The 26,924-nt window shown below is 42.6% G+C and overlaps 1 protein-coding gene across 6 annotated transcripts in view; it reads right to left on the reverse strand.

The window, feature by feature from the left end:
• The window catches only part of NEK10 (NIMA related kinase 10), a 283,289-nt gene that overhangs the window by 184,063 nt on the left and 72,302 nt on the right, over positions 1 to 26,924 (reverse strand). For all 6 annotated transcript variants that reach the window (XM_042235756.2, XM_042235752.2, XM_060402044.1 and 3 more), the window contains 10 exons: positions 24,061 to 24,102; positions 22,577 to 22,655; positions 21,750 to 21,817; positions 20,281 to 20,360; positions 18,883 to 18,969; positions 13,713 to 13,937; positions 10,768 to 10,907; positions 9,825 to 9,886; positions 7,824 to 7,901; positions 5,950 to 6,014 (listed from right to left, as the gene is read on the reverse strand). In XM_042235756.2, coding sequence (XP_042091690.1) covers positions 5,950 to 6,014; positions 7,824 to 7,901; positions 9,825 to 9,886; positions 10,768 to 10,907; positions 13,713 to 13,937; positions 18,883 to 18,969; positions 20,281 to 20,360; positions 21,750 to 21,817; positions 22,577 to 22,655; positions 24,061 to 24,102 — 926 coding nt within the window. The remainder of the gene's footprint in view (positions 1 to 5,949; positions 6,015 to 7,823; positions 7,902 to 9,824; positions 9,887 to 10,767; positions 10,908 to 13,712; positions 13,938 to 18,882; positions 18,970 to 20,280; positions 20,361 to 21,749; positions 21,818 to 22,576; positions 22,656 to 24,060; positions 24,103 to 26,924) is intronic.

Here is a 26,924-nt window from a genome sequence, read left to right on the forward strand (position 1 = left end):
AAAACTGAGGGCAGGAAGAGAAGGGGGTGACAGAGGATGAGAAGTTTGGGTGGCATCATCAACACAATGATGGGAGGGAGGGAACACAGCTCTGCCCATCAACAGATTTTTGGATTAAAGATCACTGAGCATGGCCCCACCCATCAGAACATGACCCAGTTTCCCCCACAGTCAGTATCTCCCATCAGGAAGCTTCCATAAGCCTCTTATCCTTATCCTTCAGAAGGCAGACAGAATGAAAACCACAATCACAGAAAATGAATCAAACTGATCACATGGACCACAGCCTTGTCTAACTCAGTGAAACTATGAGCCATGCCTTGTAGGGTCACCTAAGATGGACGGGTCATGGTGGAGAGTTCTGACAAAATGTGGTCCACTGGAGAAGGGAATGGCAAACCACTTCAGTATTCTTCCCTTGAGAACCCCATGAACAGCATGAGAAGGCAAAAAGATAGGACACTGAAAGATGAACTCACCAGGTTGGTAGGTGCCCAATATGCTACTAGAGATCAGTGGAGAAATAACTCCAGAAAGAACGAAGAGATGGAGCCAAAACAAAATCAACACCCAGTTGTGGATGTGACTGGTGATGGAAGCAAAGTCTGACATGTAAAGAACAATATTGCATAGGAACCTGGAATGTTAGGTCCATGAATCAAGGTAAATTGGAAGTGGTCAAACAGGAGACGGCAAGAGTGAACACTGACATTTTAGCAATCAGCGAACTAAAATGGACTGGAACAGGCAAATTTAACTCAAATGACCACTATATCTACTACTGTGGGCAAGAATCCCTTAGGAGAAATGGAGTAGCCCTCACAGTCAACAAAAGAGTCCAAAATGCAGTGCTTGGATGCAATCTCAAAAATGACAGAATGATCTCTGCTCATTTCCAAGGCAAACCAATCAACATCACAGTAATCCAAGTCTATGGCCCAGCCAGTAATGCTGAAGAATTTGAAGTTGAATGGTTCTATGAAGACCTACAAGACCTTTTAGAACTAACACCCAAAAAGGATGTCCTTTTCATCATAGGGGACTGGAATGCAAATGTAGGAAGTCAAGAGATACCTGGAGTAACAGGCAAGTTTGGCCTTGGATTGAAAAATAAAGCAGGGAAAAGGCTAACAGAGTTTTGCCAAGAGAATGCACTGGTCATAGCAAACACCCTCTTCCAACAACACAAGAGAAGACTCTACATATGGACATAACCAGATGGTCAATACTGAAATCAGATTGATTATATTCTTTGTAGCCAAAGAGGGAGAAGCTCAATACAGTCAGCAAAAACAAGGCCAGGAGTTGACTGTGGCTCGGATTATGAACTCCTTACTGCCAAATTCAGACTTAAAATGAGGAAAATAGGGAAAAGCACTAGACCATTCAGGCATGACCTAAATCAAATCCCTTACAATTATACAGTGGAAGTGAGAAATAGATTCAAGGGATTAGATCTGACAGACAGAGTGCCTGAAGAACTATGGATGGCAGTTCATGACATTGTACAGAAAGTAGTGATCAAGACCATCTCCAAGAAAAAGAAATGCTAAAAGGCAAAATGGTTGACTGAGGAGGCTTTACAAATAGCTGAGAAAAGAAGATAAGCTAAAAGCAAAGGAGAAAGGAAAGATATAAGCATCTGAATGCAGAGTTCCAAAGAACAGCAAGAAGAGATAAGAAAGCCTTCCTCTTTAATCCATTTTGAGTTTATTTTTGTGTATGGTGTTAGAAAGTGTTCTAGTTTCATTCTTTTACAAGTGGTTGACCAGTTTTCCCAGCACCACTTGTTAAGGAGATTGTGGATTAAAGACCTAAACGTAAGACCAGAAACTATAAAACTCCTAGAGGAGAACATGGGCAAAACACTCTCCGACATACATCACAGCAGGATCCTCAAGGACCCACCTCCCAGAATATTGGAAATAAAAGCAAAAATAAACAAATGGGATCTAATTAAAATTAAAAGGTCCTGCACAACAAAGGAAACTATAAGCAAGGTGAAAAGACAGCCTTCTGAATGGGAGAAAATAATAGCAAATGAAGCAACTGACAAATCAACTAATCTCAAAAATATACAAGTAACTCTTGCAGCTCAATTCCAGAAAAATAAATGACCCAATCAAAAAAATGGGCCAGAGAACTAAATAGACATTTCTCCAAAGAAGACATACAGATGGCTAACAAACACATGAAAAGATGCTCAGCATCACTCATTATTAGAGAAATGCAAATCAAAACCACAGTGAGGTACCACCTCATGCCAGTCAGAATGGCTGCGATCCAAAAGTCTACAAGCAATAAATGCTGGAGAGGGTGTGGAGAGAAGGGAACCCTCTTACACTGTTGGTGGGAATGCAAACTAGTACAGCCACTATGGAGAACAGTGTGGAGATTCCTTAAAAAACTGGAAATAGAACTGCCTTATGACCCAGCAATCCCACTGCTGGGAATACACACTGAGGAAACCAGAATTGAAAGAGACACATGTACCCCAATGTTCATCACAGCACTGTTTATAACAGCCAGGACATGGAAGCAACCTAGATGTCCATCAGCAGACAAAGGGATAAGAAAGCTGTGGTACATATACACAATGGAGTATTACTCGGCCATTACAAAGAATACACTTGAATCAGTTCTAATGAGGTGGATGAAACTGGAGCCGATTATACAGAGTGAAGTAAGCCAGAAAGAAAAACACCTATACAGTATACTAACGCATATATATGGAATTTAGAAAGATGGTAACGAATACCCTGTAAGCGAGACAGCAAAAGAGACACAGATGTATAGAACAGTCTTTTGGACTCTGTGGGAGAGGGAGAAGGTGGGATGATTTGGGAGAATGGCATTGAAACGTGTATAATATATGAAATGAATCGCCAGTCCAGGTTCGAAGCATGATACTGAATGCTTGGGGCTGGTGCACTGGGATGACCCAGAGGGATGGTACAGGGAGGGAGGAGGGAGGGGGGTTCAGGATGGGGAACATGTGTATACCTGTGGCGGATTCATGTTGATGTATGGCAAAACCAATACAATATTGTAAAATAATTAACCTCCAATGAAAATAAATAATTTTTTTTTTAAAAAAAGAAAGCATTCCTCAGTGATCAATGCAAAGAAATAGAGGAAAACAATAGAATAAGGAAGACTAGAGATCTCTTCAAAAAAAACAGATACCAAGGGAACATTTCATGAAAAGATGGGCATAATAAAGGACAGAAATGGTATGGACCTAAGAGAAGCAGAAAATATTAAGAGGTGACAAAAATACACAGAAGAACTATACAAAAAATATCCTCATGACCCAGATAACCATTATGGTGTGATCACTCACCCAGAGTCACACATCCTGGAATGTGAAGTCAAGTGGGCCTTAGGAAGCATCACTACGAACAAAGCTAGTAGAGGTGATGGAATTCCAGCTGAGCTATTTCCAATGCTAAAAGATGATGCTGGGAAAGTACTGCACTCAATATGTCAGCAAATCTGGAAAACTCCGCAGTGGCCACAGGACTGGAAAAGGTCAGCTTTCATTTCAATCCCAAAGAAAGGCAATGCCAAAGAATGTTCAAACTACCACACAATTGCACTCATCTCACACGCTAGCATAGTGCTCAAAATTCTCCAAGCCAGGCTTCAACAGTACGTGAACCGTGAACTCTCAGATGTTCAAGCTGGATTTAGAAAAGGCAGAGGAACCAGAGATCAAATTGCCAATATCCACTGGATCATGGAAAAAGCAAGAGAGTTTCCAGAAAAACATCTACTTCTGCTTTATTGACTATGCCAAAGCTTTTGACTGTGTGGATAACAACAAGCTGTGGAAAATTCTTAAAAAGATAGGAATAGCAGACCATCTTGCCTGCTTCCTGAGAAATCTGTGTGCAGGTCAAGAAGCTAGTTAGAACTGGACATGGAACAACAGACTGGGTCCAAATTGGGAAAGGGGTATGTCAAGCTTGTATATTGTCACCCTGCTTATTTAACTTTTATGCAGAGTACATCATGCAAAATGCCAGCTGGATGAAACAAAAGCTGGAATCAAGACTGCCAGGAGAAATATCAATAACCTCAGATATGCAGATGACACCACCCTTATGGCAGAAAGTGAAGAAGAACTAAAGAGCCTCTTGATGAAAGTAAAAGAGGAGAGTGAAAAAGTTAGCCTAAAACAACATTCAGAAAACTAAGATCATGGCATCCAGTCCTATCACTTCATGGCAAATTGATGGGGAAACAATGGAAACAGTGTCAGACTTTATTTTGGGGGCTCTAAAATCACTGCAGATGGTGACTGCAGCCATGAAATCAAAAAAGAATTGCTCCTTGGAAGAAAAGCTATGACCAACCTTGACAGCATATTAAAAAGCAGGGACATTACTTTGCCAACAAGATCCATCTAGTCAAAGCTATGGTTTTTCCAGCAGTCAGTATGGATGTGAGCATTGAACTATAAGGAAAGCTGAGCACCAAAGAACTGATGCTTTTGAACTGTGGTGTTGAAGAGGACTCTTGAGAGTCCCTTGGACTGCAAGGAGATCAAACCAGTCCATCCTAAAGGGAACTAGTCCTGAATATTCATTGGAAGGACTGATGTTGAAGCTGAAACTCCAGTACTATGGCCACCTGATGCGAAGAGCTGACTCACTGGAAAAGACCCTGATGCTAGAAAAGATTGAAGGCAGGAGAAGAAGGGGATGACAGAGAAGGAGATGCTTGGATGGCATCTCTGTCTCGATGGGCATGAGTCTGAGCAAGCTGTAGGAGTTGGTGATTGACAGGGAGGCCTGGCATGCTGCAGTCCATGGGGTCACAAAGAGTTGGATACAACTGAGCAACTATACTGAAATTGACACAATGGACGTGAGCTTGTACAAATTCCAGGAGATAGTGGAGGACTGGGAAGCCTGGCATGCTGCAGTTCATGGGGTCACCTAGAGTCAGACATGACTTGGTGCCTGAATAACAACAATGAATAACTTAATATTTCCTTTTTTCCCCTAAATATAAGGGTCATATAGAAATAAAGTAAAAACACCAAATGTCCCATTCTGAACAAAAGATGTTCAATTAACTCAGGGTTTTATTTCCATTCTGGTTTATCAATAAAATTCTACTAAGAACCTGGGCCTTTGATTTGGCTAACCTGTCACCTCTATGGCGCACAGACCACACCTGTGGGTAACCACTGTCTGCTTCCTGAGGTGGTGGCTTTTCTGTCATGCTCACCACACAGCCTTGTGATCCAGGAACATCCAGCTTCCCACCCTACAAATGAATTTCTATCCTATGAAGAGCATCCAGATAAGTATTTTCTTCTCTGTTGATTAAAAGGCAGTGATGAGGACTTCCCTGGAGGTCCAGTGCTTGGGAGTCCACCTGCCAATGCGGAGCACTCGGCTTCGATCCCTGGTCAGGAAGGATCCAACATTCTGAGGGGCAACGAAGCCCATGGGCCCCCACTACTGAACCCATGCTCTAGAGCCTGTACTCTGCAGCAAGAGAGCAGTCCCTGCTCCCCTCCGCTAGAGAAAGCCTGTGCGCAGCAAAAAAGACCCAGCACAGCCAAAAATTTTTTAAAAAAAGGAGATGACTAGATCAACTTTGGACATTTCTGAAGAGGCAAAAACAAGCACATGTTTTTATTTCATCACTTTAAAAGTTAATGTCTTAAAAAAAGAGAGAGAAACTAAACACTGCAGCGGTCACAGGTAATGAAAAGAGCTGTACTGATTTGATTCGTGGGCTTCCTTGTCACTCTGTGAATTTTCGGTGTTATCACTTAGGGCTGCTTTGCTTTATCTGTGGATTTTAAGAAGTCTGAGGACACATGTTTTGCATTTTGACTTTTTCTTTTCGTACTGTTTGCATATAAAGCAGGCCTGTGGAAACAGTTGAATCTAAAGATCATGGGTCACCCAAATTTCTCTAAGCTCATACCTTTTAAAGAGTGGTCTGTTTCTTTCCATACTGAAGAGAAACCTCAAGGCTCTGAATGCGTAACACTGGAAAATAGAAGGATATGTGATTCTCAAATGGTAGCTCAAGATAGTAAAACATTTTCAGGCTAGAATTATCATGAAGTGGACACTAACGTGGCTCTACAGTGAGCATGCGTGGTGCCTGTGGGAGCCACAGCTCGTAACTGCAAACAGGTGACAGAAACACCGGAGTTCTCGTGTTTAAAAAGCATTTGCACTGCGGAAGGCTAGCGGTCTGGGCCTTGTTTGATTCAGTGCCTGTCATTAGTTCCTTTCTAGAATGTACGAAAGGAGCACAGAGACAAGAAATAAAACTCCCGTGCCAAGAAAACCAAATGTCACAAGATTTCCAGGAGCTCAAGGTTTATTTTGTTTCTAGCTTGCTACGTATGCCTCAATATTTATATACTTTTCATGAGAAAATAAACCCTAGAAATGATGACATATAAAAATATCCACAGGCACAGTGGACTCCAAGTTGACAAATTGGTTACTTGAGTAAAGTCTAAGGCAGTCCCCAGACAGAACCATCTACAGTTCTATCCGAGAGCACTCAGAAGAGGCCTATAAGGGTTCACCAGAGAAAAATAAACACTGGAAATTCTGCAGTGCTGAGAAAAGAGAGCAAGAGAGCCCTGGGCCTGCAGCTATACCTGTACCCAAGGCCATCACAAGGTTGACTAGCGTCTGCTGAATTCAAGTCTGAAATCATTTCATAAAATCAGTGATCTAAGTATAGAATGGTCGCAAACAAAACAGCCTGGAAAAGTCAGGCAGATAACAAGATGACACAAAGGAGCCTGGTGAGAAAGGAAGTGGCTGTGAGAAGTGGGGAACCTGTGTATGTCTTGGGAGAATTTCCATAGAAATTCTTTACAACCCTCTGATGACCTAACAGGCTGCACGTCCGGAAGAGGGTGGACTTGTCCTGTTCTGGCGCAAGGTCAGGCCTCTGTGCTGCCTGAGAGACAGCCATCCCCACGCCCGTGTGTTCTCAGTGGTAGCTCTGTCTGCCAGCCCACAGACACCACCACGAATTCTCTGAGAGTCTCATGATCATTCTGGGTGAGAGCCTTGAAGTCAGCTTGAAGGCAAACGTCACTTTTTCCTTCCTTTTCTAATGACTTGAAAAAAGGGATGAGCTTCAACAGCTGCAAAGGCTTCCTCTAAATCTGATTTTATTATTCCAGTGTCTCGGGGAACACTTGCCCTCTGGTGTCCATATGAGATCCTGCAGAATGAGACCCCTTCTTACCCACCAGGCCCCTTCTCCCAAGGCAGTCCCCCTCCACCTCCACCCCCACACACCTGCTAAGCACATTCTAAGCTGCCAGGCCCTCATGCCGCGTCCGTGCTCTTCTCTGTGCATGCTCATCCACTCTGGAGCAAGAGTCAGGGGTGTCCACTCCACCCCCTCACTCACCCAACCAGCACCTTCTCATCTACTGAGATCCATTTTACAAGTCTGCCTTTGTAAAGGAGAAGGGCTAGTGACTGTGCTCCATGCTTAAATACAGCACATAATTCCCCCCCGCTTTTTTTTTTTTTTTTGCTGATAAACAAGCAATATTTTTAAAACAGAACTTATGGATAAGCAAAGAAATATCTAAATAAAATCACCTGTCTCCCTATGGAGAAACGACTATTAAATCTTTTATACTATTTTAACAGCATTTCTTTCCATTCCAGCCTCTCTTACCAGGTATTTTTCCCTCACGGTCAGTACAGGGGACCAGTGTTAACCTACAAGTTCTAAAAATCATACCTTATATTATCAAAATTTCCCCAGATTCCAGTAACTTGATATTAAAGAATAATAGATATGTTTATTACCTGTAATAGATTAGTTTTTGCTGCATTCTTTTGTTTGTTTGGTAAAATTAATTTTGCTATTGTATATATACCATTTTCCTGGAAGAATAAACATGCCATGTTATCAGTGAGCAATAAAAAGAACAACTTTAAAACATTAAAGAAGAACTGTTAGTATAATTTTAGAACCATGAGTAAATATTACAGGACAATACTAAAGATGTTAATGTAATGTGTTTAAACATCAAAGGGTATAACCACATCTTAAAATGTCAACTGTAATTAAAGATGATAACAAAGTACATCAATTAAAAGTGATTTAAATACTTTAACAACAAAGAGTAGGAGCCAAAAAGGGAGCAGAGTTAAGGGATCCAAATATCTCTATATTTTACATTTTAAATATAAAATTATAAAATGCAATTATAATATATAAAATTATAATTTATAAAAATTATAATATATAAAATATTTCTCCCTTTATTGTTTTGTTAATTAAACAATACATGGAGATAAATTAGTATAGAAAAGAAAAGAGAAAATCAAGAGAAAATATATTTTTAAAAATGAATGCTATTTGTATAAACAATTAACATCTTTCTAGACTTATTCTAATACAAATATACACTTGGAGAAATGAACAAAATGTATTGCCTTACTGGTATTTTGTATTATCTATTAGATACATAATTTACTAAATACTCTACGTGGACATTTATAACTGTGCAGAGTTTTACCTGCCTTACTACATTCAGTCTTTTATAAAATAATTTATTTTTAACTGGAGGATAACTGCTTTACAATATTGTTGTAAATATTGTATTGTTGGTTTCTGCCATACATCAACGTGAATCAGCCATAGGTATACACATGTCCCCTCTCTCTTGAATCTCCCTCCCCACTCCCACCCCATCCCACCCCTCTAGGTTGTCACAGAGGTTGTCTGCGCTCCCTGCAGGATATAGCAATTCCCACCGGCTACCTATTTTACATATGGTAATGTATGTTTCCATGGTACTCTTTCAGTTTGTCCCTCCCTCTCCTTCCCACACTGGGTCCACAAGTCTGTTCTCTGTGCCTGCATCTCCATTGCTGCCCTGCAAATAGGTTTATCAGTACCATCTTTCTAGATTCCATATATATGTGTTAATATACGATATTTGCTTTTCTCTTTCTGACTTACTAGATATTATGTGAATTAGTCTTACGGTTTCCTTGTTTTATATGTGACAAAGTCAAAGCTTAGGTGGAATACTTTTCCAGAGGCCAAGACAGCAAGTTAACAGTAATGGGACTGAGCTTCCCCCTGCCTCACCAGCCACCCTGACCTGCTGAACTCCTCAGGGACTCTCATCACTGCTGACCTGATCCTTACTAACATTATGAATTTATATATTTTTAAGTTGATGTATTGACGCCCCCCCTAAAAAAAGTTTCCTCTGTAAAATCCAACAAACAGAAAGTAACTTTTATAACAGAAACAGATTAAAGGGTTGTATACAAATGTGTGTATTTATACACACACACACATACATATGACTCTATATGTAGTAAGTTGGTTACTGAATTATGCTTTGTGTGCTTTGTGAAATTAGTCTGTCAGCAATAAATATTTTGTTTGCTGTGTTTCATCCATATGACCCTGCCATCCCACTACTGGGCATATACCCTAAACAACTTGATATCCTCTTAAAGTTACTGTTATCCTTGGCTCATGGCATCCTGTGTGCCCCAAATTAAAGTAGATCAGAATAGCTTTTTTAAAAAGCATAAAGAGAATGGAATATCTGCATCTAATATAAGAAATAAACACCGTCAGTCAACTACACGGCACTTCTCTGAAAGCTAAGTGAGTTCACAGGGGAAGGACAAGAATATAAAATGGAATCCTACATGTTAGATAGGATATCACAATATTTTAAGACCACGTTGTTGGGACCACAGAGGCCACGATCTGGGACACCAGGGCCGCCTGCAGTGGGCTCCCTGCACTGTGGCGGTCCCGGCGCTCCGCCCTCTCACCTGCACCACCTGGTGGGCGTTGCTGTCGTCCAGCACCAGCTCCGTGAGGGCCGCACAGCAGGCTGCAATGAAAACCACCAAACACCAAGTCTTTCGTGCCCACGGCTGCACTCGCATGGTTACACCAGCACTCTCACTCCCTGCCTCAGAGAACTTCACTGGCAGAGTCATTCCTCAAAAAACACTAATTTCCTGGGCCTTCCCTGGTGGACCAGTGACCAAGACTCCACACTCCCACTGCGGAGGGCCCGGGTTTAAGCCCTGGCCAGGGAGCTACATCCTACACGATGCAGCTAAAAACCCCACATGCCGAAATGAAGATCAAAGTTACCGTGTACTGCAGCGAAGACCTCGTGCACCCAAATAAAGAAATACTGTTTTTTAAGAGTTGGTTTTAAAACACTGATTTCCCCTCTGGCACGTCTCTGGGGAAAGGCGGCTGAGTGGTGCTGGCCGGCGTCTGTCTTCTCCGTGTAACCCAAGTGAGCGCCCACCCCAGGCCGCCTGCTCACTGGGGGAGGCGGGCAGGCACCGTCCGCCCTGAGCCCAGCACAGACCCTCACGGAGCAGGCACACAGTGCACATCCACGGTGGGTGGACAAATAGCGCGCACTCTAAATACGCTATACAGTGTACCCTTTACAATCTGAGCATGAACTGTTTCAGAGGACTGACACACTAGCGCATGGAACTGGTACGGAGAAGGGGCCAGGGGTCCAACCCCTAGTTGTGCACCTGTCCAGAACACGGTTAGCAAAGTTCGGGGTGTTGTTAACCTGCAGTTCCAACCCTGGTACCAAGAAGTTTCAAGCATCCACATGAATTTAACTTCATAGTTTTTATAGTTATAAATTGGGCCTAATTAATATTATCCTTATAATCTTAGAATAATATAAAGTTAGACAGTATCACATAATAAAACATAAGAATGTGATATAAATACCTGCTTGAAGAGAGAAAGTATTTTCTTGTATTTCCCGAGGGCTTAAATCTTCTGACAAATGAAGCTGCTGGATTCGGCCAGCCGCATTGGCACTAGACAGGCTTCCAATGGAGGAACGATCAGAAACAAAATTTCTGTCTCTGAAAAAGAAAAGTCAGCGCACACACCGATTTACCAACGGCAGTTCACGGTTTCCATCTGAGAAATCTTGCCTCTCCCAGATCATAGAGTGTTCTCCTATGTTATCGTTATTGTTTGACCTTCCGAACTACCCAGACGTGATTTCTGTGTGCAGTGTGGTGTAGGAGTCATCTCTCTCTGTCCCATTCAGCCACCTCTGTTTTGAACTCTTTTCCTCTGCCATTTACTTGAATACATCTTGGTCTTCCTCATTCTGGGTTTTGTCTTTTTCCATTAAATTTCAGTCTGCTTTCATCTTAGGGAAGTTCTCTTCTATTAGATCACTGAGGCTTTGCAAAATCTCCCTTGGTTTTATTCTTTATCTCAGGGATGTTAATTACCCACACGCTCTGCAGCCGTATGCTTCATCTTCCAGCTGCTCCCGCTCCCTCGTCCCCTTCCCTTGTGTCGTGTGTAATGTCATCAGGCATGCCCTTCCTTTCACTGACTCCTCGTTCTTCCCTGTCCTGGGTTTGTGCGTTGTTCAGTTCTCATCTCTCCCAGCTCCACAGTCATCCTGCTCCCCTTTGTACTGTTCTATCATCTCACCTTCAATTTCATTTCATAAACTTCACAGTCTGTTCAGTCTTTGACAAAATAAAGCATCTGATTTTCTGTTTACTTGGTGTAACATCTTCCACAACCGACTATTCATCTGTCTTTCTTTGCTTTGTTGCCTTTTGTTTTACATGACCGCCCAGAGTTGTTTTTTGTTTGTTTTTTCATATTTATGTGTCTTGACAGCAGCTCTACCTAGATTTCTATATGCCCAAATGTAACATGGATGGAGTCTCCCCGGCCTCCCTCCTGAGGCACCCAGGCCCTCTGTCCTTCCTTTGGGGAGCACAAGGAAGACAGTGGAGCCAGGCCTAGGCATAGTCACCATCAGTGATCTTCAATTACGATAAACCTTGAATGTCAGGGATCACTCTGCCTGATCAAGAGCATGGAGCCTTTTAGTTACTGCCTCTGAGTTTGGGACTGCAGGTGAATGGGCATGACTAGATCTCCTGGACACCACCCTGACAACACAGCCTGTTCATACTCCAGCCAGCAGACCAACTGGCAGCCTCGTACCAGCTCCAGGCAGCCAAGCTCTGAAAGGATACTGTTGACCCAGCTGGGGTCATAATTCTCCCAGAGCACTGAGTAATGTTTAACATGGAATAAGCGTTGACATATATCATCTTTCCAGGGAAGAGATTTCTAACATTGTACCACCAAAGTGGACTGGGAAAATTACGTTTTTTTAGATGTAAAAGAACTCTTTTCTATCAAGAATAGTTGTGGCTTGAACAAAATAGGGAAACTAGTGCCTATATTAAACTCAGTTCTGTGCAGGCATTGTCCTTGAAATATTGCTTAACTATTACATAATTTAATTTTATCATCAAGAAAATAGCTCCTCTCCAAGAGGGCTCCCTATAGCCACTGTAATAACTATCATGGAACAAAAGTTATCACCACCATCACCATCAACATCATCAACCTACAAACTCAAGTGGGGAAAAAACATCTGCAACCAGAGTTACTTTGACTATTAGGCTAACCCATCATGCCACATTACTAATGAAAGATTTATAATTTAAAGTGTTTGAGATTTTTGTGTGATATTCATGAAAACAAGAAGGTTGTCAACAATCTATACATCTTTTCCTTGGTTTTGGTAAGGACAGAAATTGTTAAGAAAGCTACTGCTCAGATCTCTAGCCTATTCTTACACTTTGGAAAGTTCCCTCAGAGAATGGAAGTGACACAGAGCTCCACAATATCAAGTTACAGGCACAATAAGCACAAAGGCTGAATGATGTTGATTTGATAGCATGTCATATTAAAATTGATGTTACTCTTTTATTAGAATGAGCTTTATTTACATACTATAGATAAGTGTGATCTTTTTCTAGGCAGATATAATCCTTTTCACCTTTAATTCAGCATCTAGAGGGGTGAATTATGCTTTATAATAATTTTAGGTAATAGAATCCTCCCACTAATGGTACCAATAGATGTTGCTATTCAATACTTCGATGTATGTAATACACACAATATCTACTATCTGTTGCTACTGCTATGATTTTTGCAACATACTTCAAGGGAATTTCAGTTTGCAACTCTTTTAACAAACCATTCCTTCCCCAGATTCATGGCTCTGAACGTCACTGAATTCTGTTTTTAAAAGAGAGGCAGCAAGGTGTTCACATAGCTCAGAGCACTGCCGTGGAGATTAGAGAGACAAGAGGAGCAACTGGACCAGGGTCAGGAACATGCAACCTTTGGTGGACAGTATTTTCTCCTGTTGCAGCTAAGGGTTATACACCTGCTCCTGCCATGCGGGCTTTGCCTTCTCTTTATAGATGAGTGACATATATGCACACACAGACATTTTAGTAAAACAGTGGCAACTAGTGTGCTCGTTGGGATTACAGTACGCATATGCTGATTCAAGAGGGGTGGCCAGACAAACGTCTTCTTTGGGTTTCTAGTCAGCCCACATTTGCAGAGTGAAGGCCTTCTTTACCCCTGGCACTAGCCTGGAGGCTGGTGATGCAAAGATAGACATGTCAGGGCCCCTCTAGAAGCTAAAATGACAAACGCCCCCAACACTGATGAAGAGCCTGTTTACTACAAGTAGAAATGACTGCAGAAGAGGAATGACCAAGAGCAGAGGGGAGCTAGCCGAGCATGCGCCCGCCCCGCCTTCATGCGGCTCAGACCCCAGCCTTCATCAACCAGGGTGAAACAGGTGAAAGGCCACCCTGACTCACCCTCGTAAAATATGAAGAAGTTGCTTGATGCCACCCCAAATGCGGATTTCCACGCTGGTCTCTGGGTCCTCGCAAATCTGCACCAGAATCCAGACGACACTCCATAGCAGCTTCAGGTGGTCTGAGTGCAGCAGGCTGAGCAGGACAGGGACCCCCTCGTAGAGCTTCACCTGCTCTCTCACCTGGCGCTCGGCACAGAGCAGGCGCAGCAGCTCGGCTGTCAGCCTGCGATGGGGGGGAGGGGAGAGGGGTGCACTCAGCTCAGTGGGACTGGCCTGGCTTGGTTCACACTGAGCTGCTCACTTGCACAGACTGTGGTGCTAGCATGCTCTACATCCTGGTCTGCACGCATTTCTGTAAAGGCTGGACCACAGCTAAGGGTTTGTAGCTCTGGAGGCCTTACAGTCTCTGTCACAACTACCCAGTCACACTGACACGGAAAAAGCAGCCGCAGGCAACACACAAAAACCAACAGGCACAGCTGTGTGCCAATAAACCTTTATTTACAAAAACAGGCAGGGGGCCAAATTTCACCTGCAGAAATTTACCCCTTTGTAACCACTTTCTAAGTCACATCTTCACGGGTATCCCCATTGGTCTGGCTAAAACCTACTAACCAGCAAATAGGCAACAAGTACATACAATGGGGCCTGCACTGTGGCCAAAACCAAAGAAATATAAAAGCTCTATCTTAGTCTTCAGAAACTTATTATATGATTATAAAAATGAGACATTAGGGACTTCCCTCATGGTCCAGTGGTTAAGAATCCACCCTCCAATGCAGAGGGCATGGGTTCAATCCCTAGCCAGGAAACTAAGGCCCCGCATGCTCAGGGCACCTAAGCCTGCATGCCGCAATGAAGACCTAATGCAGCCACATAAATAAATCTTCTTTTAAAAAAATGAGACATTAATGCATGATGGCAAAAAAACACGATGATCCAGGGACATTAAATGTGAAGCACTCAGTGAACATCTGGAGAATAAAAGATAATGATGGATAAGACATAACATTATGAAGACAGACATCTCAGAGAGCCATCCTGTCCTCCAGGCTCACACTCCGAACTCTCTCCCAGGACGGTGTCGTCTATTCTTAAGGCCTCAGACCCTCTCTCTGCCCTACATGGAGAGTTCATGCAAACATCACTCCCAACCTCTAGAGTTTCCAGCGAGCCACTTGGGTGCTCCACAGGCACTCACCTAACTGTCTCTAGGCTCAAAGTCCTCCTCCTCCTCTGCAGATCAGCCCTTCCTCTCATGTTGCTGATCTGGACCCAGGACACCACAGCCTTTTCAATTTCCAAGCCAAAGCTTGGGAATCCTCCAAGACGCTTCCTCTCTAACCTGTCCCTGCAGTGGGGAACCTTCAGTGCCCCTGTTTCCGAGGCAAGCACAGGAGCTAATTCTTCGGTGAGTCCTGCAGTAGCTATCCCCACTGTCCCTCCATCCTAGTGATGCTCAACTATGCTCACGATACAAGTGCCTCAGCCACGCAGCTCTCCAACATTCCCATTCTCATCTGGACTCACAATTCTTTGTGTGTGTGCTAAGTCCCTTCAGTTGTGTCCAACGCTTTGCAACCTTATGGATTGTAGTCCACCAGGCTTCTCTGTCCATGGGATTCTCCATGAATACTGGGGGCAAGAATAGTGGAGTGGGTTGCCATGCCTTCCTCCAGGGGATCTTCCTAACCCAAGGGTCGAACCTGCGTCTCTTATGTCTCCTGCATTGGCAGAGGGATTCTTTACCACTAGTGCCACCCGGGAAGCCCCCACAATTCCTTTACCCGAGCTAATTTCCACAGCTCCTCTCCCTCCCAAACTTGCATGCTCTGACATTCAGAACATATGTGCTTTGGTAGACTGCATTCTTCACCTTCTCAAACTTACTTCACCACACCTTCCCTCCTCTAAGTGAATCTCACTGTGGCTGAATTCCACACCCCACACACTAAAATCAGAAGAACTATTCCCACAAAATCCATCCGATCATGCCTAAAATCTGTGAGTCTCCATGATGTTCATGAGAAAAGCCACACTATTTAGCACAAACAGCCCATCAATGACCTGGTTAAAGGTGTCTCATCTGTAAAATATGGGAAGAGAGTTACGGTTCAGATTAAACAAGTCAACACAGGGAAGTGCTTGAGCAGGGCCTGGCCTGTAAAGCGCTGGCCAGTGTGAGCTCTGTTTCTAACTCATCGCCACCTGCTGAGCTAGTTTCCTGCACCCCCTCCCTCACTCTGCTGCAGCTGCACCCACCCACACACGCGCCTCGCTTGCACATCACTGCACACCTCCAGGGGGAGCATATTCTGTTCGCTTGTCCCTTTTACTGCCTGGCAATTGCCCCTTCTTTTAGGAAACTTGGAATGATCTCTTGCTCCAATTGGAGGTGCCCTGCCCCCAGGGTATCTGTCCTGTCCCTCACTGACCACACCAACCACAACGCTGGCGTGAGACTGATGGCTTCTGTGTCTGACCCTCCCCTACACTGTGCAACCCTGTCTCACCCATTTTTGGTTTTTCAATACCTGTGCAGAATCTATTAGGCAAATGAATTCAGACAACCGAATCTATACCAACCAGTACAGTTGGTAAAAGAGGGTTAAACTGGCTTAGAAGAAGAATTCAAGGGATTTGCTATGAGTTAAATGTCAGTGCTTTATTGCTTGGGATTTCTATTAACTATTTTGCCTCCTTAGAACATTATGATTTATTCAACTCAGTATCAAATGATACTCAACTAAGTTTCAAATGACACAGCTTGCAACTTGATAACATAACAGATATCTGGATAGAGTAAGTTTTCAGGGCAAAATGAAGTTCAAGTGAAAAATGATTCATTTTACTTTAGATTCTGTTTTGGTCATGAAATAAGTCAGTAGCTATCTTAGTGTATTTTACTTGCCTTAAGCAAAATGGCTATATGAGGAGGCCTTACAAATAGCTGTGAAAAATGGGAAGCGAAAAGGAAAGATATACAATTTGAATGCAGAGTTCCAAAGAATAGCAAGGAGAGAAAAGAAAGCCTTCCTCAGGGATCAGTGCAAAGAAATAGAGGAAAACAATACAATGGAAAAGACTAGAGATCTCTTCAAGAAAATTACAGATACCAAGGGAACATTTCATGCAAAGATGGGCTTGATAAAGGACACAAATGGTATGGACCTAACAGAAGCAGAAGATATTAAGAAGAGGTGGCAAGAATACACAGGAGAAATGTACAAAAAGATCTTCACAACCAAGACAATCACAGTGGTGTGATCACTCACCTAGAGCCAGACACCCTGGAATGTGAAGTCAAGTGGGCCTTAGGAAGCATCACTGCGAACAAAGCTAGTGGAAGTGATGGAATTCCATTGAGTTATTTCAAATCCTGAAAGATGATGCTGTGAAAGTGCTGCACTCAATATGCCAGCAAATCTGGAAAATTCAGCAGTGGCCACAGGACTGGAAAAGGTCAGTTTTCATTCCAATTCCAAAGAAAGGCAATGCCAAAGAATACTCAAACTACTGCACAATTGCACTCATCTCACACACTGGTAAAGTAATGCTCAAAATTCTCCAATCCAGGCTTCAGCAACACGTGAACCGTGAACTTCCTGATGTTCAAGCTGGTTTTAGAAAAGGCAAAGGAACCAGAGATCAAATTGCCAACATCAGCTGGATCATGGAAAAAGCAAGAGAGTTCCAGAAAAATATCTATTTCTGCTTTATTGACTATGCCAAAGCCTTTGACTGTGTGGATCACAATAAACTGGAAAATTCTGAAAGAGATGGGAATGCCAGACCACCTGACCTGCCTCTTGAGAAATCTGTATGCAGGTCAGGAAGCAACAGTTAGAACTGGACATGGAACAACAGACTGGTTCCAAATAGGAAAAGGAGTATGTCAAGGCTGTATATTGTCACCCTGCTTATTTAACTTATATGCAGAGTACATCAGAAGAAACGCTGGGCTGGAGAAAGCACAAGCTGGAATCAAGATTGCCGGGAGAAATATCAATAACCTCAGATATGCAGATGACACCACCCTTATGGCAGAAAGTAGAGAAGAACTAAAGAGCCTCTTGATGAAAGTGAAAGAGGAGAGTGAAAAAGTTGGCTTAAAGCTCAACATTCAGAAAACGAAGATCATGGCATCTGGTCCCATCACTTCATGGCAGATAGATGGGGAAACAGTGGCTGACTTTATTTTGGGGGGGCTCCAAAATCACTGCAGATGGTGATTGCAGCCATGAAATTAAAAGATGCTTACTCCTTGGAAGGAAAATTACGACCAACCTAGACAGCATAGTAAAAAGCAGAGACATTACTTTGCCAACAAAGGTGTGTCTAGTCAAGGCTATGGTTTTTCCAGTGGTCATGTACGGATGTGAAAGTTGGACTATGAAGAAAGCTGAGCGCCAAAGATGTGACGCTTTTGAACTGTAGTGTTGGAGAAGACTCTTGAGAGTCCCTTGGACTGCAAGGAGATCCAACCAGTCCATCCTAAAGGAGATCAGTCTTGGGTGTTCATTGGAAGGACTGATGCTGAGGCTGAAACTCCAATAATTTGGCCACCTGATGCGAAGAGCTGACTCATTGGAAAAGATCCTGATGCTGGGAAAGATTGAAGGCAGGAGGTGAAGGGGACGACAGAGAATGAGATGGTTGGATGGCATCATACACTCAATGGACATCGGTCTGGGTGGACTCCAGGAGTTGGTGATGGACAGAGAGGCCTGGTGTGCTGTGGTTCATGGGGTCACAAAGAGTCAGACGGGACTGAGCGACTGAACTGAACTGAACTGAACTGAAAGCAAAATAGATTTTAGGAATCTAGTCATTAATTCAACACAAAAACTGAAATTACTAAAAGTAGAGCCACTTTAGAGTTTCTTTCCTTAAGGAGATAGGATGTAACTAAATGTAATAAACAAAAGTATTAAAATACAATCATATATTTATATATTTCGAATATATGACCAGTTCTAGAAGTGAGACAGGACCAGAGATAAACTGATACACCTCTTTACTATTTGTTACTTTATATATATTAAATAGAAAGTACATGCCAAGCTGAATCGTGATATTCAGTTAACAATGTAACATGACATAATTAGAATAACCATCATTTTCATCAAATATAAGACACTGCCATTTTCCCCTGTTAGCAATCCTACCTTTTGGAAAGCAAGTCATATTCATGTAAAATCATCAGCAGGTTTTCTACAATGTTGAGCTCACTTATCTTCTCCCTACACTCTGGACTACAAATTGAAAAGTATTAGTAACTATGAGAAATGTCTTTTATTGATACCACATCCACATATTTAATATCTTAGTCCTCATATTATCCCAGGAGGAGAAGCAACATGCAATACAGCTGTATAGAGTGGGGCTACATTAAATATCAACATTCAGTAAGTATTATATGTCATAAATTTAAATTTGTTCAATAACAGTATGATGATTAACACAGTTCCCACTGGAGAGGGGGATTCATAGGGTGTTCACTAAAAAGCAGTGAGGAGCATTACTCACAATATCCAAGAAACACAAACAAGCTATGGGTCCATTGACAGATGAAATAGAGAAATGCAATAATTGAATATTTATACCTAGTTACAAGAGAATATAATTGGGTACATGACTGAATATTATTCAGCCACAAAAACATGCTGTCATTTTTGATAATGTGGATGAACCTCGAGGACATTCTGTTAAATGAAATAAGCCAAACAGAGAAGGGCAACTACCATATGGCATCACTTACATGTGAAACTGAAAATAAGCAAGCAAAACTGACTATATAGAAACAGAGAACAGAATAGCAGGTGTTTACTAGGGAAGCAGCAGGAACAGGGACATGCGGGTTAAAGTGCACACGCTTTCAGGTATGAGAGGACTGCACTAAAGACCCAACTCCTTGGCAACTACAGTTAGTAACACAGGGTTGTGCACGTGAAAGTTGCTGAGAGAAGAATTTACATGTTCTTCTCACAGAACCAAAGAGAGAGGTGAAGAGGTCTTAATTATCTTGATCTTGGTAATCACCCCACAGTGTATATGTGTATCAAATCTTTACATTATACACTTGAAATACATAAAATTACATGTATAATTATTCCTTAATAAAGCTGGAAAAAAACAAAACAGTGATCAAAGGATTGCCATAAAAACATAAAGTTTTTTATTTAAAATAGTCATAACCTCTGAAAGGGCTATCTAGAATTTTTTAAAGGGCAAAAATATTTAAAAGTCTTAAATATAGAGGACAGAATGAAGAAAGACAGTCAGGGAGATTCAACTGTCAAAGAAATGTGCAATTTGAAAGTAGCAATAACTGAGGCTTGAATGAAAAGAGTAGGTAAATATTTCTGGTCAGAAAAAAATTTTTAACTGCTTTGCTGTTCCAACTTAAATTCTACAATGATGCATTTCCACCCCAATCCTCTTCAATATACTGATGGTGTTTTATGTTTTTATTCACAAATCTTACCTAAGTAGGTAACAAAATAAATTTTGCATTTCTCCCATCTGAGTTGCTATAGCAGCACAACTTTTAAAAATGCACTCACCTTTCAGCTAAACTAGCCAGAGCCAGAAGTGCACCCAACAGAACATTCGTATCTCGGGCACTGAGTAAGTTTACTAATGTCTGAAAAGCAGATTAAAATAAAGGTTAATTATAAAAAAGTACAAGCTTCTTGAACAGTATGTCCCCTTCTAAAGATCATAGATACTTAACCTCAAAAAAGGAGGTTTGTTAAACACTCACAATTCTCAGTTGTTTCTGCAGCAGGCGTCCACCGCTCTTTGGATGCGCTCCCTGTGTCTCAACAGCCACCTCCTCAGGATTCCTATTATTCTTACTCCTATTCCTATTACATTTTCAGAGTCCCCCAGAGTGTACACCCAGACACACTTCAGGCCAGAGCTGCAGCCTGTACAACTGCTAGGCTGATTTTGGGTTTCTACTATGCGAACTTTCCCCTTTAGGACCTCATGCACTTTACATGGAGCTAGCATTCTCTTTGTTTCTCAGATCCCATCTTCTTTTTCCCCCCTCTCACTTTTTCCTTTCTGTCTTTTTTTTTTTCTCTCTCTCTATTTTTCCCCCAAGGTGCATGGCATATGGGATCTTAGTTCCCTGAATAGGGGCTGAACCTGCAGCTCCTGCCATGAAAGTGCAGGACCACGGGGCCACCAGAGAAGTCCCTTCTGTCTTCCAACACAAATGTTTCCCAGGCTGCAGTCACTGACACATCATTTCACAGTTTTTGTCACATGGCACCCTTAACACTAACTTAATGTTACTCAAAAGTGTTCCTCAAATTCTAACTGATATTAGTGAAATATATAGCCTTTGAAATTTAAAAAACGCTAACCTGTATATCACTAAGAATCAACCTCCATAAAATGAGTAGCATGTGCTAACACATTTCAGACAACTTTGCCCTAATACTTGCTGGATAGTGGCTTCTTGGGACACAGAAACTCACAAATTATTGAAACCTGGCTCTAGGCAGCTACCATCTAAATGGCTTTGCTATATATATAAATGTAGTGTGTTTTGATTGAGCCTGTGTTCATTCATCTTGAAATATGTATTTGACTCACAGGTTTGTAATACTAAACCACCTGATTATGAGGTTAAACCACATGAATCTGACCTACAGACCATGGTAATTTCCCATGGTTCAAACTAACATAACTTCTGTGCCAAACTAGTATTTATTTATTTGTAACACACACCTGGGGTCAGTTTATGTATAACAACATTTAAATTAGGCAATCAAATTAGTTGATTAAGCAATAAAGAATTAAACAGCATAACAACAAAGAAAGAAGTTTCAGAAAACCTCTATTTGTTGTTTCTAAATTTACTCTTGAGGTGGGTTAGCAGAGATCGGCAGTTTTAGGCTAGGTCGGCAAGTTTCCGAATTGTAATTACAGGTGAGGAGGCTTGACTGCAAATGCTCTGGACCCTGTACTTCAGCCACCACCACGTGGCACGGATGCAGCCGCTCCTTCTGGGCCCACTCACCTTGTGAGCTCCGCTTGTGGTGACCCATTCTCTCTGGTCTCTGACAGCAGCAAGTTTTTGAAAAATATCTATAAAGAAATGAGATATTTCAATGAGGGATTTGAAGCTTAAAGCAGGGGAGTGCTCAAGCTTCCCAGGTGGTACTAGTTGTTAAAAAAAAAAAAAAAAAAAAACCCTGCCAATGCAGGAGACTTGAGAAACATGGGTTTGATCCCTGGGGTTGGGAAGATCCCCTGGAGAAGGGCACAGCAACCCACTCCAGTGTTCTTGCCTGGAGAATCCCATGGACAGAGAGGCCTGGCAGGCTACAGTCCACAGGGTCACAAAGAGTTGGGCACGACTGAAGCGACTTAGCATGCACGCAAAAAATATTTTTACCAAAAGTTGCTTTTATAGGCTTCCATTTTGGCTCAACTGGTCTGCCTGCAATACTGGAGACCTGAGTTGGATCCGTGGGTTGGGAAGATCCCCTGGAGAAGGGAAAAGCTACCCACTCCAGTATTTTGGCCTGGAGAATTCCATGGACTTTATAGTCCATGGGGTCGCAAAGAGCTGGACACGACTGAGCGACTTTCACTTCACTCGCTTTTATAAAATTCTCTCTCGCGCTAAATAAACCTAAGCTTGTGCTCAATGAAAGTCTTTTAAAACATGAAATTGGGCTTTTCAAGACAAGAATCATGATCTAAAAATCTCCCCTCTGGGTACATTTTGCCACTGAGCATAACAGTTGGCATGGACTCTCAAGCCCACAGCTGTGTGGGGAGCCTCCTAAGTATTCAGAGCGTCCCCTCTTCCCTGCCGCTGCCTCCCGGGGCCGCGCTCACACGTCATGTTGACCAGCTTGTCCACGCTGTGCTGCGCCTCCCCGTAGCCGAGGTACCCGTGCGCCACGATCTCCATGTACTGCGGGGGGACCAGACAACAGGTGAGCAGAGGAGAGGACTCCGAGAGCACACAACAGGAGTGGTACGGCTGTGTACTTCTGAAAATGAGCTGTAGATGGCGCGACAGGGTCACCAAACAACGCTCGGTGCCCCTGCGCCGGCTTCAGGCAAGTGCCGAAGAGGATGGGTTCTGGGCTCTCAGCTTCCCTGGGGTGCCAGAAGTGGAGGGCGGGACCTGGAAAGACTGCTTAAACTCTCAAAAGTCCCAAGATGACTCATAACTCAATAAATCTGTGTTGCAATTTAGCCTCCAAATATAAGATACAAATAAGATACATGATACATAATATACAGTACCTAGAATTTTAATTCTTCAATATATCTTTTCATTAGAATTTTTATAACACACTACATATATTTTATTGACCTTATGTTTTATAATATCCTAAATTGCAACTAACCAGCATACAAGTAGATAGCAATAATTAGAATGAAATGTATGGGATAGTCTGAAAATCCCTCACTGTTTGTAAAATTATAAAAACTGAGAGTAATAAGAAATAGGTTCAGAGAAATACATACATTTCTATCATTTTAGTGGAAGTAAAATGGATAGATCCTTTACAATATAATCTTAAAAAGGATTATTTCATTAAATGAGCCAAACGTCTAGCCAATTAAAAAAATTTCTTCAAAATAAAAACTAGATATTATCTATTTCCCAAGAATAAAAATAATAAAATAGGTTTACTATTAAATTGCCATTAAAATTAATTATCCATTAATAATTTAGAATGAATTTGCAGGGCCATGGGTTATTATGAAAATTATTCTTTGCATACATGCTATAGATTTCAGGAGGATGGGCTGTTTCAACTATTTCTATACCTAGAAATTTTGTTTGATTGTATTAATAGGCCCAAACATTGGGCTGACTTAGCATATTTATTCAGCTCCTTACCTTCCCTCAGTAGTTAGCAAAGCAGAAAAAAATACATGAAGATCATTCCTCACACTGTCATTTATTTCCAATATTTTAGTGAACACAGTAATTCTTTATTGTGGGGAAAAAGTTATGAACATCCTCATGGCCAATATTTTCTCCTGCCAGCTTGGTGTGTGCACTGCTGAGGCCCAGGGCCTGCCAGCCAACACCTATTTATTTTCTTCACTCAAAAGACAGGTGACCCTTTATAAAACTCTCTCATTTCACAGGTGGGGTAAAGTGAGCCCAATCAGCCAGGAGGAAACAGCTCAAGTCCCTCCCTGCTCTGTGTGTATCTCGCGTACTCATGGCCCTAGGCGCTTCTCCTTGCCAGGCAGCTATGTTGAAAGAGACCTCTCCGTCACACACTGTGGACCTCTGCCCAGAGGCACAACACAAAATGGAAAGGCAAGACCAGCCGCCACAAAAGGGATCTTACCTGAGCTAGGTTTTCAATTCCACCCAAGCTATGAAGTATTTCCTAATAAAATAAAACAACAGAACAGACATGAACGATGAGAATGGGGGGGCGTGTATTTTACATGCAATTGATTCATTAAGTCATAAGTTTGTAACTATTCCTGAAGGTCCGCATTAGAATGTAAATATGGAAGACTTCAATGTTTGTTATTCATACTATATTTAAGATAAACTATCAATAGATATGGGCTTCCCTGATGGCTCAGCAGCGAAGAATCTGCCCGCAGTTCTGCCTGCAGGAGCTGTAGGAGACGTGGGTTTGATCCCTGACTCAGGAAGATCCTCTGAAGGAGGGCATAGCAACCCACTCCAGAATTCTTACCTGCAGAATCCCATGGACAGAGAAGCCTGGCGGGCACAGTCCATGGGGTCACAGAGTCACGACTGAAGTGACTTAGCACATGGGCGCACATTAATAGACAGGAAAGTTGGGTTGAGTTGAACTGGAAGTAAGTGCGCAGGTTGAGTAGAACAGGAAGTAAGTAACTGCAGCCCGTGTCCTCACTCTCTTTACTTCCTCCCATGTCATCATAAAATGTCAGAGCTGCAAAGAGCTGTTAGATATCTCTCCCTTTACCGCCTCATATTACAGAATAGGAACACTAAAACCCAGAAAGGTAAACCATTTTGCCTAAACGACAGAGTCTGGATAAAAATCCAGCATCACTGAGTCCCAGGACTTTCCTCTAGGCCCTGCCTGGTGTGGTCCATGAACCAGCGGCAACAGCAGCGTCTGGAGCTGATTCGAAATGCTCAATCGCCTGCTCACCCCGGACATACTGAATGCCACTCTTAGTATCAACAAGATCCCCAGGTAACTCACATGCCTGAGAAAATCTGAGCAGCATTGCTCTAGCAGAGTAGAAAACAGGGCTTCTCCTTCAGATGATGTGGCTAATGATCTTATTAAACTCATACCCTGAACAAATCTAAGGATAAGTAAGTAAGTAAGTAAAGTCACTCAGTTGTGTCCAACTCTTTGCGACCCCATGGACTGTAGCCTACCAGGCTCCTCCCTCCATGGGATTCTCCAGGCAAGAGTACTGGAGTGGGTTGCCATTTCCTTCTCCAGGGGATCTTCCGAACCCAGGGATTGAACCCTGGTCTCCCGCATTCCAGGCAGACGCTTTAACCTCTGAGCCACCAGGGATAATCATTGCAAAATATAGATCTGATACAGAACTTTCAGGGCTTCCCATGTGGCTCAGTAGTAAAGAACTCTCCTGTCAATATCGGAGACATAAGAGACTTGGCTTCTATCTCTGGATCAGGAGGATCTCCTGGAGGAGGGCATGGCAACCCACTCCAGTATTCTTGCCTGGAGAATCCCATGGACAGAGGAGCCTGGTGGGCTACAGTCCACAGGATCGCAAAGAGCCAGACACAACTGAAGTGACTTAGCACTCACGTACCGATTTCCAATAAGAAGGCACTGCATAAAACTTCTGGAAAGTGCTAAGAGAGAGGGTGCTGGGAGGCTGGAGTGAAAGGAACTGGTTTGGAGCTCCACTAACGGCCAATGCTCTCAGGTTACTTGCACTGACGTTTATCTTGGGATGAACGGGTTTCAGGTGGCTCTACCTGTTTAACGCGACGTTGCCTCCTCTCTCCTTACCTACTGTGCACACAAGGAAGTTATTTGAAATACAAATATTAGCCATCATTCCAGCTCTGGAACGTGTCTGGCAATGAGTACATGAGTATGTATGAGGGGATGATCACGTGCTACCCCGGAGCTGCGTGAACAGCTGAGGAAAAGGCTCAGGGGCTCGAGGCCTCCTGGGTCAAGGGTCAAGGTTTCCTTAATCTGTGTGAAGGGAATCTGGAAACCACACACCCTTGTTCAAATTAAGAATGAAGGTATATTTATAACTCAATTAAAATAGTCCTATGACCACCTACTAATTTGAATTCCCATGATTGCTATTCACTTTAGAAGGGCTACAGTTAAAAGAATACTGTATGCATTGCCAATAATCATGATGGACATTTTATATACATAAAAATAACATTTTAAAACCACGTATATTTTTTTCGGCATTTTCTTTTCCGTTCCTGTTAGTAAGATCCCCAGGTTAGGCTCTGAAGGAGACACAAATATACAGATGACAGAGGTTGACTTCACTGAGCTGCAGGCAAGGATAAGGGAGACACACAAATAACTGGAATTTAAGATAGATCTAGGTAGGTGTTTTAAGAAAGCTACGGGGCTTCCCTGGTGGCTCAGACGGTAATCTGCCTGCACTGCAGGAGACTCGGGTTCAACCCCTGGGTCAGAAAGATCCCCTGGAGAAGGGAATGGCAACCCACTCCAGTATTCTTACCTGAAGAGTTCCATGGACAGAGGAGCCTGGTGGGCTGCAGTCCATGAGGCCACCGAGAGTGAGCGACTAACACTTTCCATAGGTTAAGAGAGTTATACAGGAGGTGCTGCGACACCCCAGAGGGGGACATATAATAGCCTGCTGAGAGGACTACAGAAAACTTTGTAAGGGTGGTGGCCTCTGGAGGGACTTGGAAGGATGGACAGTTGTGCTGAGGAGATGGTGGAGAAGAGAGGGAAATGAAGGGGATTCCTCCAAGGAAAGAGGACAGGAGGATCAAAAGTGCACAGCAGTTGCATAGAAAGAACATCAAGATGTTGTGTCACTATGAAAAGCAACTCCCTAAATTTGTGAAGGGAACCACTGGGAATAATGTTAGAAAACCAGACTGAGATGAACTGTGGGAAGACTTGAACATGAGCCTGAACTGAACTCTGCATTCGAGCCTGATGGACACGTGGGAATAAGGGCTGATCAGGCTCAGCTGTGGGGACCTCTC

This window comes from Ovis aries, chromosome 19, assembly GCF_016772045.2.
Source record: "Ovis aries strain OAR_USU_Benz2616 breed Rambouillet chromosome 19, ARS-UI_Ramb_v3.0, whole genome shotgun sequence".
NCBI lineage: Eukaryota > Metazoa > Chordata > Mammalia > Artiodactyla > Bovidae > Ovis > Ovis aries.